Here is a 14,121-nt window from a genome sequence, read left to right as displayed (position 1 = left end):
GTAAACTGTAATAGCCCGCAAAAGGGTTTAATTAAAGAATATGTGGCACTCTTTGCATGTTGTCTCCCTGGGCTGAAAGTACAAAAAATGTGACATTTAAAATAATATCGTCATTTAATTCGTGACATGAAAGAAATCAACCGTTAAACTGTAAAATAACGTTTTCTTAAAGCTGCACTCTCACAGATTGAACGTGTTGACAAGTTTTTAAAAAAATAATCTTGGAACGAGCCAATTTATTCGAAAATGCATTGAAACCAGTAATATAAGACTGCTGACAAAAATTCAGACCGCAGATTTTCATATTTAAGTTCAAAAATTGATGTTTTATGCATTTTTCTTAAACCGTTAGTAACGGTTTAAGACATAAAACATTAATTTTCGAACAGAAATATGAAAATCTGAGATCTGATCTTTTGTCAGCAGTCATATATCACTAGTTTGCAGATATTTACGCATAAATTGGCTTTTCCAAGACAAAAAAAAAGTTTTCAAAACGGTAAATCTGTGAGAGCTTTAAACTTTGTACTCGCAAATGTCACATACCATTATATTTCTTACATAACCATGACATTAAAGTAATCGTTTGTACAAACACTAGTTAACAAGCCTCTATAATTCAATTGTTTTTGTACACAAACATAGTGATGGATACGGGATACGCAACGAAAAGTAATTGATTAGGCTATTTCCATATTTTATTTCCTCCATAATCTTATTGACAACATTGTTATATGAAGAAAATATAGCCATACCATTTAACATATGTAGATGAATGAATGTGTAACGTGTGCGGAGTGTACCGAGCGGCTGTACATTATTTTATAAAACTTATGGCAAATTCTTAAATAAATGACAAAAGCTGAAACTATATAATAATATTCCTCAAGGTTACTTAACCTTTTGATTGTGTACATATGATTTTGATTGAGCTAACCGGGCGGACATAATGACGATATTTTCAAAAACTCGTCTTTATATACGCCGCAAAAAGCGCTCAAGCAAAGCAACGCGTTAATTGGTTGTTTAAACTGAGCGTCGATTGATTGAAAACCAAGCACTCTGATTGGTTTCGATTAGCATCCTGATTGGACAAAATTATTCTTATGTAGGTGACTATTAAGGATGATAGAAAAACAACTGTTTAGGTTACAGTCAAGTAATTTTGTACGGCTGTGGAAAAATTCGTCACATGTGTTTCTGTAAAAAGTACGATGTGTGTTACCATTTTGATGGGTGGGTTAAGGACTCGGTAAAGTCTGAGACACTATGTACAGACTCACTTGACATAAACTCACCTCAACATTACCTCGTGTTACAGCGTTGGGGCCCCGTGAAAATCTATAACGACCTAGGAAATTCGATACTTGTGTGTTGAACCAAATGATAATTACACCTATCATGTTTTAAAACTTTGAACAACTGACATTGTATTTATACAAATTCATCTTTTACATCTTTAAAAGCGCGTATAAATAAAAAAAATCATTCGCAAACTGTCTGTTTGATTGAGAAACCCAGAGGCATATATGGGCTGAAAAAAACCTTTGTAGGCCGTGATCTCGGGTACTGTGCAGTCCTGGAGACATACCCTCTCCGGATTTTTGACCTATAACAAAAAATGCGACAGTCATCATCGTTGTATCATGATTCTTTGGCCTACATGGCTATAGGTAGCTTAGCCTCTGATAACATCCTCTTCCATTTCTTTTAGTGACTGTACTGGAACTGAAGTTCCATGTTTGTTTTCTATTATCTTTATTCAGTATTAATCCTTATTCAGTATTAAGTAATGTTTTCTTGTTTAAATTTGATAATTTGAAGTTATACTCGGGGCTAAGTTTTACTGGTTATTTACAGACCACTGTCGATTTGTAAACTGTTGTGTGCTACTCGATTGTTTTGGTTTTTGACGTTCCGTCGTGTCGGGTGCGCTCCGCACCACGAGTCTAAAACAAGCAAATTCTAGTCCTATAGCCCCTCACAGTGTAAGTTTACTGTATCAATATGTCTTATATTATTCCTTATAACTTTCTGTATAGTTAGTTTTTGACCGTATACTCTGAAAACCCTCACATGCGTTCCGAAGCTGGATTCGTACCCAACCTCGTTCAATTCGTAACTCGTTTCGTACCCTAGGTTATTTTATACTATTACGTGTAATTTCTATAATTTGATTTGACTATTAAGAAGTTTCTTTTCTATGTGATATGCTGTATCCTAAATAAGATTTCAGTCATATTGTTAAGTGTATCCTTGTGTATTTTCAGTTTTTAACCGCAATATCTATGACGAATAAATGGTTAAACTAGATGCGTCGTCTTCCCATGGATGCGGTGGCATTATAGTTAAAAAACTGTTGGCAAGTGGAGTTTGCAACTGTTTCGAGTATTGGCAAGTCATCGCAAGTTCTACTACCTGTAAATGAAAAGAATAAGAACGCTTACGCCAAAAGCAATGGCGCAATATGAAGAAAAAGTTGACGCCTACAAAGCTAAGATCAAGTCGATGCAAGATAATATAAACGTTTGCATAGCAAAACAAATTGATGAAAGTGATATTAAAGTTTTGACAGAAAGGAAAAAGGAACTTTTAGACTTAACAGCAAAGTTTGAAAACATTTATGGTGAATTTGAAGAGTATTTGACGCGAACTGGCACAGAAGACAGTACAAAACAATTTACAGAGTTACATGAACATGGAAAAGAGATAAGAAAGGTTATAACTCAATTTATGAACCACATTGACCACTTGATTGTATTGTTTAGCGAAAAAATGTCTGTTAAAAGTTCGAAGAAAAGTTCAAGTTCTGTGTACAGGAGAAAGATGGAATATGCGGAAAAAGAATTTCAGTTATTAAGAGAAAAGGCCGCGATAGAAGAAAGGTTTCAAATAGAACAAGCAAGTGAAATCAGGAAAAGAACAGAGATTGAAGCTGAGTTAAATCTGCTTAAAGTCAAACAAGAGAATGCAGACACAAGTGACTCAATCAGTGAAACTAGTATATCAGATAAACAGTTACCAGTTCAGTTTGAAAATCCCAAAGAGAAGGTAGACCGGTACCTTAACATTGATCCTGTGACACATGCACATGCCACAAGAAGCGATGTAAACTTTCCCATGGACATAACAAAATTCTTGTTAAAAAAGGACCTTTTAGTTGCAAGGTTGTCTAATTTCAGAGATACACCAGAGACATTCCAATCTTGGAAAGGTACTTTCAAATCAGTAATGAATGAACTGGACGCATCACCTGCAGAAGAAACAGATCTACTTATCAAATATCTTGGTGCGGAATCATCCAAATATGCCATAAGCATCAAAACGGCAAATGCCCATGAGCCGAGCTATGCTAGGGACGAAATTTGGATTCGCCTTGAAGAAATGTATGGAAGGCCAGAGTTGGTTGAGGTTTCTATCAAAAAGAAATTGAATAGTTTCACAAAAATATCAAAAGACTACAAAAGGCTCTACGACCTGTTAGACATTTTGTGTGAGATCCAGTATCTAAAAGCTAATCCTGTGTACACAATGATGTTTTCATATTTCGATTCATCGTCTGGAGTGAATCCCATAGTTTCCAAACTACCATACAACCTACAGGATAAATGGACAAATAGGGCATCTCAGTACAAACACAACCACCAAGTTATGTTTCCACCGTTCAGCTTCTTTGTGAATTTTGTGAGGGAAATAAGCAGAACCAAAAACGATCCAGCCTTCCAATACATGTGTGAACAAAAGTCTGAAATTTCCAAACCATTTAAAGTATTTGCAAGAAAAACTGAAGAAGTCCAATCTCTACCCAAAGAAAAGGAAACCAACACTGATCAAAATGCAGCCACCATAAAACGTTGCCCTATACACAATGCACAGCACTCCCTGTTGCAATGTAGAACATTTCTTCAAAAAACATTGGAAGAGAAAAAACGATTTGTTAGAGAGAAGAACATTTGTTTCAAGTGTTTAGATTCAGTTAAACACTACGCAAGGGACTGTCGAGTTGCCGTGAAATGCTCCATTTGTGGAAAAGGTCACGTTGCGGCACTTCACGGCGGGGAGACGCAGAACCAACAGGACGTTACAGCAAAGTGCACGACTTTGTGTGGCGATACACTCATCGGAAGGTCGTGTAGTAAAACTGTTCTTGTCGACATATATCCAAAAGGACAATTTGAAAAGGCTGTCAGGGCATATGTTATCATTGACGATCAAAGCAACTGTAGCTTGGGTACTGGCGAACTATTTGATAAATTGAGTATTTATGGACAGACCACTCCGTACACGTTGTCGTCATGCAATGGCCGTGCTACAAAGTTTGGTAGACGCACTAGCGATATATGTGTTAAATCGATTGATGGTTCCACAGAGATTGATGTTCCTCGAGTCATAGAGTGCGATGATATTCCAAACGAACTATCAGAGATACCCACTCCAGACGTGGCAAGAGCGTATAGTCATCTGAACCACATTGCGGATACAATTCCTAACCTACAGGGAGACTGCAAGGTGCAGCTTCTTATAGGACGTGATGTTCCTGAAGCCCACCATGTTATGGACCAAGCCATTGGATCCCGTGGCACTCCGTTCGCTCAAAAGTTAGCGCTTGGTTGGGTTATAGCGGGAGAGGTGTGTTCAGGGCGTGTGCACACAAACGAAGATGTCTCCGTGTACAAGACCTACATCATGCCCGATGGCAGAGGCACACACATCAAACCATGCCAATTCAACCTGAATATAAAGGAAAATCAAGATCCTGATTTTCAGTCGCTTGATGATACCTTGTTTGTTCGAACAGTTGATGACGATACGACTGGACTCTCTGCAGAAGACAAACAGTTTGTAAAACTTATGGACTCTAAAATGGAACGTGACCAGAATGGCTTCTGGACTGCACCTCTTCCGTTCAAGGATGACAGACCCGAGCTACCTAACAACAGAGCACAGGCGTGGCGCCGAGCTCAAATCCTAGATAATAGCTTGAAGAACAATTCGGTCAAGAGACAGCATTTTGTCACCTTTATGGGCAAGGTCATCGATAGCGGAGCTGCTGAAGTTGCACCCTGTGCTATTCAACAAGAGTGTTGGTATCTTCCACTATTTGGCGTCTACAACCCGAAGAAACCTGGGCAGATAAGAGGTGTATTCGATTCGTCGGCAGTCTACCAGAATATCTCATTGAACAGTGTTCTCATGTCAGGCCCTGACATGATAAACAGCCTGCTAGGAATTCTTCTCAGATTCCGTAGAGACGAAGTCGCTGTTTCGGCCGATGTAGAGCAGATGTTCTATCGCTTTCGAGTCACTCATGAGCATCGTGATTTCCTTCGTTTTCTGTGGTACAGAGATAATGATCCTGACAAAGAACTCATTGAATATAGAATGTGTGTTCACGTATTTGGAAACTGTGCTTCCCCATCTGTTGCTACATATGGTCTACGCAAGGCTGTACAAACTGCTGAAAAAGACATTCAAAATCTGGTTAACAAGGACTTTTATGTAGATGACTGTTTAACGTCTAAGCCTACTGTTGATCAAGCAATAATTACAGTGAAAAGAACTCAGACAGCTTTACGTGATGGTGGAAACATTCGGCTACATAAAATTGCATCAAACAATGTCGCTGTAATGCACGCCTTCCCTCAGGAAGACCTTGGAGGTGATTTAAAATCACTAGATCTTAGTGTAGATCCTCTTCCTGCCCAGCGAAGTCTCGGATTGGCCTGGGACTTGAAGAAGGACGCCTTCATCTTCAATATCGAAATGGAAAACAAGCCTTTCACCAGAAGAGGCGTACTTTCCATGGTGAACAGTATCTATGATCCCCTTGGTTTCATCGCTCCGATAACCATAAGTGGCAAGATACTACTACGTGAAGCTACACCGTCCGGTGTAGACTGGGATGCTCCTCTCCCACCAAACCATGAGATGAGATGGCTTGAATGGAAGCAGTCCTTACAAAACACAGAAACAATTGCGATTCCTCGTGCCTACACTACGATTTCCTTCAGTACAGCAAAGAAGAGTTCAGTGAATATCTTCTCAGACGCTTCAGAAGTAGCTATTGCTGCAGTTTCTTATTTGAAAGTGACCGACCAAGTTGGTGAATCCAGTTCTGGGTTTCTGTTAGGAAAAGCGAAGTTAGCCCCTACACAAGGACATAGTATTCCTAGGTTGGAACTGTGCGGCGCAGTTTTAGCCACTGAGTTAGCTGTTATAATATCTAAGCAGTTAGACATACCGATAGCTTCCATGACATTCTTTACTGATAGCAAAGTGGTGCTAGGATACATTTGCAACGAAACTAGGAGGTTCTACACGTATGTTAGCAATCGTGTTGAAAGAATATTGAATGTATCTACACCAGAGCAATGGCAGTACGTTTCAACGACCCGTAATCCTGCCGATTGTGCAACCAGATGTCGACCAGTTTGCTTAGATGTTAGCGACAGTATGTGGATCAAAGGTCCTCCTCTTCTGAAAGATCAAGAGCTTCAGATAGAGGATAACATCGAAGAGTCCAAGAACTATGACCTGATCAACCCTGAAAATGACAGTGAGATTCGACCTGAAGTTCTCACGAGGAAAACAGTGAACGTTGAATCCAGTATAACTAGCAAGTTTGAAAAGTTTTCTACTTGGCAGTCTTTGGTGAGAGCATTCGCGCTCTTGAAAAGGTCGTGTAAAGATCACAAAAAAGTAGCAAAACCTGATGTGGTTACGAGTCACATTGAAGCAGAAAACTTCATTGTACGTATAGTTCAAGAGAGCAGTTATGAAGAGGAAATTCAGTTATTGTTAAGCAAGAGAGCTGTACCTGCAAGTAGCAGTCTGTCTACATTGAGTCCATTTCTAGACGAGAAAGGTGTCTTGCGTGTTGGTGGCAGATTAACAAAGGCAGATGTTCCGTCTATCAGCAAACAGCCAATCATCATCCCGAAGAAGTCTCACATAGCTCTTCTTCTTGTGAGACATTTCCACGAGAAAGTTCAACACCAAGGCAGACTACTTACTGAATCCACTTTGCGTAACAATGGCTTCTGGATTATTGGTGCGAAGAGACTTATTTCCAGTACTATTCATAAGTGTGTCATCTGCAAAAGACAGCGTGGTAAATTTCAAAGTCAATACATGTCCGACCTACCTGAAGACAGAGTTACTCCAAGTGCTCCCTTTACAGTGATTGGCGTAGATACATTTGGACCATGGCACATTGTTGCCCGCAAGACCAGAGGCGGATTTGCAGAAAGTAAAAGATGGGGCATGCTTTTCACATGCTTGAGTACTAGGGCAGTGCATATTGAAGTTATTGAAGAGTTAAGCAGTTCAGCTTTCATAAATGCATTTAGAAGATTTGTAGCCATAAGAGGACCAGTCAAAGAGGTTCGATCAGATCGTGGTACGAATTTCATTGGGGCGCTTGATGATCTCAAAGCCGAAGGCATTTGTGTAGAAGATGGACCTGTAAAGAAATACCTTCACGACTCGAAGGTAACTTGGAAATTCAACCCTCCACACTCGTCACACATGGGAGGAGTGTGGGAGAGAATCATTGGACTCACGCGTAGAATCCTAGACTCTATGCTCCTGAAGACACACGCGCAAAAGTTGACTCATGACATTTTGTGTACATTCATGTGTGAAGTGTGTGCGATTATCAACTCCCGACCTATTGCTTCAATCTCTACGGACCCAGACGATCCTGAAATGATGACCCCGGGAATGCTGCTAACCCAGAAGAAGGAACCTTTGGAAGGATTGGACTCAACCCTGAGTATGAGGGACATATACAAAGCGCAATGGAAGTACGTTCAGGTGATGGCAAACACTTTCTGGAAACAGTGGCGTAACGGATACCTTCAAACTTTGCAAACACGGCGAAAGTGGCCAAGTGTTCTAGAAAATTTGAAAACCGGAGACGTTGTTCTTGTTAAGGATGTTGAAGAACATCGAAACCATTGGCCATTGGGGATCGTTGTTCGTGTCTTCCAAAGTGGAAGTGACTCAAACATTCGTTCAGTGGAAGTACGCATCGTTAAAGACAAAAAATGTGTAAATTATGTTAGACCAATCACGGAGTTGGTACTCCTAGTGGATTGATGTACTTTCTCAAAATAAGTCAGTTTATCTACATACACAAACATAAATGTAAGACAATTTTGAGTGCTGATTAGAATATGTCTTATTGTTTTGCATACATGCTTTCATTTGTTATAAGATACATGTATTGGCTTCAATATTGTTTAAAGCAATAATTAGGGTTTGCATCTATTGTTTTTAAAAGTCAATATTTAACTGTCTAAGTCAATTATAATTACTCTCATAGTAAGAAACTTGAGTAACATTGTATTTCTTTATTTTGTAAAAGTAGGTCAAATTTTTGTATTTTCATATACACTTGTTAGTGAAGTTTTATTAAAATTAACACTAATGTAGGAACTTTATAATTTCAGTTTCTTTACTGATGCTTTGTATCTTGGTCATTTTGTTTTGTTTAATTAGGGCTTGTACTTTAAGGTGATTAAGTTCAAAGATATAGCTTTTTTGTCTTAAGTTTAATATGTGAATCTCTCTCTCTCTCTATATATATATGCTGTTGTATTAGGTTAAAATTTTGGTATTAGAATACCAGACGGGGAGTGTACTGGAACTGAAGTTCCATGTTTGTTTTCTATTATCTTTATTCAGTATTAATCCTTATTCAGTATTAAGTAATGTTTTCTTGTTTAAATTTGATAATTTGAAGTTATACTCGGGGCTAAGTTTTACTGGTTATTTACAGACCACTGTCGATTTGTAAACTGTTGTGTGCTACTCGATTGTTTTGGTTTTTGACGTTCCGTCGTGTCGGGTGCGCTCCGCACCACGAGTCTAAAACAAGCAAATTCTAGTCCTATAGCCCCTCACAGTGTAAGTTTACTGTATCAATATGTCTTATATTATTCCTTATAACTTTCTGTATAGTTAGTTTTTGACCGTATACTCTGAAAACCCTCACATGCGTTCCGAAGCTGGATTCGTACCCAACCTCGTTCAATTCGTAACTCGTTTCGTACCCTAGGTTATTTTATACTATTACGTGTAATTTCTATAATTTGATTTGACTATTAAGAAGTTTCTTTTCTATGTGATATGCTGTATCCTAAATAAGATTTCAGTCATATTGTTAAGTGTATCCTTGTGTATTTTCAGTTTTTAACCGCAATATCTATGACGAATAAATGGTTAAACTAGATGCGTCGTCTTCCCATGGATGCGGTGGCATTATAGTGACGTTGTTGTTGTTGTTGAGTTTATAAAGGTCTGCCCGCGCCCTATAATGGCTGCATTATGGCTTGACCCCGTCACATCCCCAAGTGTGACTTAAACAGAATTTTGAAGCCAAAAGGGGAGTTTTACCCCCATCGGTTGATGGGATATTCGTCAAAGGAGTAATTTTTTACCCAAAATGCCGCGAAACCTGCGATGAATGACATCTAGGGAGGTCCCACAGCTCTGAATATTGGATATGGTTTCATTTCTCCAGTCTTGTATCTTAAAAAACATTTACGTGTAAGAATGGTATTTTTTTTGAAGGATGGGAAAGACTCACGGTCAGTTCATTGACAAGAAAGTGTTGTGAGAACAGGAATTTTTGCCCACTATATGTATTAATATTTCTAATATATATATGAACTGACCACTTTGTTGTCGATGCCCGACTATTGCCTCACTATTTACTTATTGGAAATTCTTCAAGACCAGAGAGTGCGTTGACATTACTTTGCCTACATGTTTTTTAAATGTACATGTACATATATAGAGAGGGTTATTATGGTTGTTTTTAAAAATAATAATGATTAATAATATAGGATTTTTTTTGTTTTTTTGTTTTTGTTTTGTTTTGTTTTTTTGGCCTGCGCCCGATTTTTTTCCATTTTAATATGTATGTGCGGGATAAAAAAATACATAGTATACTTTCTATATACAGGTATGTAGCCCCTGGTCCAGTGCCTTCTCTTTTTTATCAATAGGTCGTAACCATGTATATTTTCAAAATTTCAATATCTTTAAGTGAATGAATGAATTAGGGCTAGGATCAAAAACTGTTTTTCCTAACAATAAACCTGGACCAGAAGCGTTATATTACAACACCATCACCATAGCATGTAAAATCATCATGGACTTCTAATAGCACTATGGATGTAACGGTTTAAATCGGTAGAATTGTTAACTCAAAATGTCTTTATACAGTTTATACCGATATTGGTTTTCTTTCTTGACAACTTCGCCCGAAAAATAATTTGGTTTCGTTTTAGGTTATGGTGACTTGCATTTAATAATTTATGGTTAAATCGATGTATATCATCATACTCCTTAATACCTCATCCTTTCATGTGAAAACGAAAGAAGAAAAGAAATGTTTTGTCACCATAATGTAGATTGAAAGTCAGTAATTTATAGCTACTAAAAGTAGTAGAGATCCAATTTATACGCGTTCATCTCATAACTCCAGGAATGAAATGTTTGTTTACCGGACTTGATAATAATGGATAGTCGATTTGGTATTCATCGTTCCAAATAACCTGCTTAAATCCATGAATTCCATTCGTATGTTTCGGTAATTCCAAAAGGTAAAATATGTAAAACAATAAATATTCTATATACATTTGGCTGTTAGCTTAGTATTTCGTTCATCGTGTGAATCACTATCGTGTGTGTCGCTTAAGGTGCCGGTTATCGTTTCGTTCCCTCTATGCTCATTCTTGTTCAATATAATATAATGTGTTTGTAGTTGTCAGGTAAACCTGCCATATTTGTTGTTTGTAATGAACGTATCTCTAAGCAAGGCGCCGGAGGGGATCGTGATGCCCCTCACTAAGATAAAGTTTTACTTATAGGGAATTATTTTCTAAGCTTCATTAGGATGTTTGAGCAGTCATTGTATTACCACCCTTTTGAAAAGGGCCCCTTCTTTTAGTGACACCTATTTATGTGATTAATATACAAAATCACACAATCGGAACACCTCGGCCATTATCCAACAGCCTATTCCGAAGCTTGCCGAGTTGTTACGATTGAAAACCACCCCGACTAGCAGACGACTTTAATGGGATCATCGAACCTTTCTTGAAAAGTAGTATTCCGTATGGAATTAAAGACAAGGATTAATAATGGATGACAGAATCCTAGCTCAAAAGACAGAACAGTGGGTCTAGTGGAATAGAAAATAACTAGGTTTTTCCCCATCCCAATATAAAATCAAAGCACTGAAAGGTACTACAGGGGACTGTTTTCAAAATGACACTGTTCTTGTTATGTGACCCGGAGAGGCAGAAATAAAAGTTTCCATTGTAAAGCGAATACTTTTAGAGGTTATGACAATCACATGGTATGATATAGAGGATAATTGTTTGTTTCTAAGGAAGGGTTTACATTGAGACATCATTTCAGTTCAATAAAATGAAGGTCAAGGTCGCTGTCACTGGAAATGGGAAAACAAATGGTTTCAGCTCAATAACTTTAGGTTTATTATGTTTGATGGAAATTCCATTGTTTTCATCTACTCATTGACTTCCTGGTAACATGTAGGTAGGGCATAACAGTATTATCATGCGATAAATTACAACAATATCCGCACGCTAGTTATGAACGTTGTCCTTGCGACGTCACAGTGTACTGATTTCCGGGTTGATGGGTCAATACCTCAGGATTTCATTAAAAATAGCTAAATGTAATGGAAAGCTATCTGGTGTTGTGTGAAGCATATGTGAAGAAATACCTTTGTATTGATTATTTGGTTGGTAGGGTCAAGGTCTCAGAATATTGTGAAAACAGTGGAATTTCATTTCAGATCCATATAATCAAGGTAAAGGTCGCTGTTACTACATGTAAATTCGAAAAATGGTTTCGACTAAAATACATGAGATTAAACAGACATTTAGTGATGCAGCCTGTTGTGATTTGGCCTGAAATGAAGACAAACTGTTAGAGTGCTTTTTGGGTTAATGGGATCAAGGTCAAGGTCAGGCTTGACGCTGTTTCTCAAGTAGAAAATGAGTTCTGCTCAGCAAAGTGAGTTTGCAACAAAGTATATCAAGGCAACTTGGTATGTAGCAAAAGTGGGGTCGAAGTAATGTCATTGAGACTAAAATCAGAAAACATGTTTCAATCAATACCTTGAGTAAATAATAAAATATGGTGATAAAGCCTGGTATACAGGCTCATGTTAAAACGTACCCTCGGTTTGACGTTAGGGGTCAAGGTCAAGAAAGGGTAGGTCGGGTCAAGGCCAACATGCGAGGTTATTGATACGGCTAAATGATAAGCAGTATTGGCTCAATTACACTATTTTAGCATAATGTGCAGTGATTAAACTTGAAATATAGCAAGCTCGTGCAAAAAGCCTTTAGTCCTGGTAAGAACAAGGTGAAGGTCACTTCTTGTTTTAAGATGCCCATTTTTTAAATTTGTCAAAAGTTCCATATAACCTGATTTCGTCGCATTGTGTAGTAAATTACCAAATACATGTAGAAAACCACTGATTCACTGTGTGTCTACGCCACAGTTAATGAGTAAGACTTAATGATATAACTATTTTTAATTTTCGAGTAAACCATCTTCATTCCCTATCTAAAGGATAGTTAAAATGGCTTTATTTGAAATACAGTGTATGCCAGAAATACTCAGTGCTTACTTAAATTGTTGCTTTCTACTACGTCTTCTTAAAAGGATCTTGACGGACAGAAAATTGTTTTTTTAGTAGGGATGGCAACGAGTACCCGAGAACTCGAGTACTCGATCGGACGTCCGAGTAGTCGAGTACCCAAACACTACTCGAGTACTTGGAAAAAAAAATCAAACGAAATCTATAAAAATCACTAAATACACGATTTACAGACAAAATATCAGATCTGGTTAGTTGCCAAGAGGACAATTTACGGTCCCTCTAATCCCCGCTGTGTACACAATTGACCTCAATCAATTAGTTGACAGTTGTGATAGTTGCAAACTGTCAACAAAGGACCCCTATTTCAAATTAGCACTGATGTCAATTAGCGAAGTTTTGATAGTGGTACTTTCACCTACACAATTCTTTTGTATACCAATTAGAGACCTTTCACCAAACAATGGACGCTAACGAGCGAAAGTGTATCGACCGTTACGAGAATTGATTTCTTAATGGGCGTATTTTAACTGTTTTTGCAATGATTATCACAATTGATTGGTTGATATTTTAAATCAAGAATAATGAATATTAATGAAGTAAACAACAATTACACAGTACAACAAACTATGATTTAATTTTTTTTGAAGAGTGAACAACTGAATTTCGTTCACTATTTTTATGTATGCTATTAATTTTCGTTCATTGTAATTCTGGTTCTTGTTCATTTCTGCAGTGCATACTTGTATAAAATGAAACGAATAAGACAAATTAAAAGCCTGAAACAACATTTGTTTTCTTTTTATATCATTTTTTGTTAAAATACGTAATGAAAGTTTACTTAAAAGGTGAAATTGACCAATAATACGACCAACGGTCAATATACGTCACTAACGATACATCTATACACAATCTTGTTTTCGCGAACACATATTTATTTTTTCCGAGTAATCGAGTACCCGAGTACTCGATCGAACGATCGTTCAAGTACTCGAGTATTAATGTTACTACTCGTTGCCATCCCTATTTTTAGTAGATATTGCGTAGACAGCAAATATGGCATCATAGCGTTCTGTGAAACACATGGGTGGGAAATATGAAAACATGGTTTGCTGCTACTAAAGATAAAATGGCGGTAACATGTTTAGAATGTCAAAGTTGGGAGATATGACTTCATAGTATGTGAAAACTGCAGATGGAATGGTGGCACATATGAAAGGGCATGTTTAAAGGCCAAAGACATCTGTCAGTGGTATCTACTCTACAAGGTTTTAATTTGACATGATGTTTAAAACTAATACTTTCAAGTTCATTTCTTCTTGTCGTCCTTAAATCTGATATGTGATTGACCTTGCACCCGATGGGCTGCAACCATTTCGCCGTAGGGTTCTGGGTGCTGCTAAAGGCCCAAAATGGGTGTCAAAGGATCAAGCACCCAGCTGCAGAAACAATTCTGGGTTTTAAGAAGCCATTTT

General features: G+C 37.8%; 1 protein-coding gene across 3 annotated transcripts; it reads left to right on the top strand.

Moving 5' to 3' along the window:
• The first annotated feature begins 1,741 nt into the window (after positions 1-1,741).
• Positions 1,742-10,630, top strand: LOC128221188 (uncharacterized). Of its 3 annotated transcripts, XR_008258914.1 has the most exons (3): positions 1,742-1,988; positions 2,271-8,910; positions 9,193-10,630. XR_008258914.1 is itself a non-coding variant. In XM_052929662.1 (2 exons), exon 2 carries the CDS (start codon positions 2,425-2,427, stop codon positions 8,098-8,100), a length of 5,676 nt encoding a protein of 1,891 aa, XP_052785622.1. In that variant the 5' UTR covers positions 1,742-1,988; positions 2,271-2,424; the 3' UTR covers positions 8,101-10,630. The 3 variants fall into 3 exon arrangements, 1 of the variants encoding a protein (XP_052785622.1); XR_008258915.1 differs by having other exon boundaries at positions 1,742-8,910; XM_052929662.1 differs by having other exon boundaries at positions 2,271-10,630.
• Positions 10,631-14,121: the final 3,491 nt, after the last annotated feature.

Source organism: Mya arenaria, chromosome 16, assembly GCF_026914265.1.
Source record: "Mya arenaria isolate MELC-2E11 chromosome 16, ASM2691426v1".
NCBI classification, from domain to species: Eukaryota; Metazoa; Mollusca; class Bivalvia; order Myida; family Myidae; genus Mya; species Mya arenaria.
The sequence above is the reverse complement of the archived record's forward strand: the minus strand, read 5'-3'. Positions and strand labels throughout refer to the sequence as shown.

Coding starts and splice junctions, on each gene's coding strand:
- LOC128221188 (XM_052929662.1), top strand. CDS start 2,425: ATGAAAAGAATAAGAACGCTTACGCCAAAAGCAATGGCGCAATATGAA.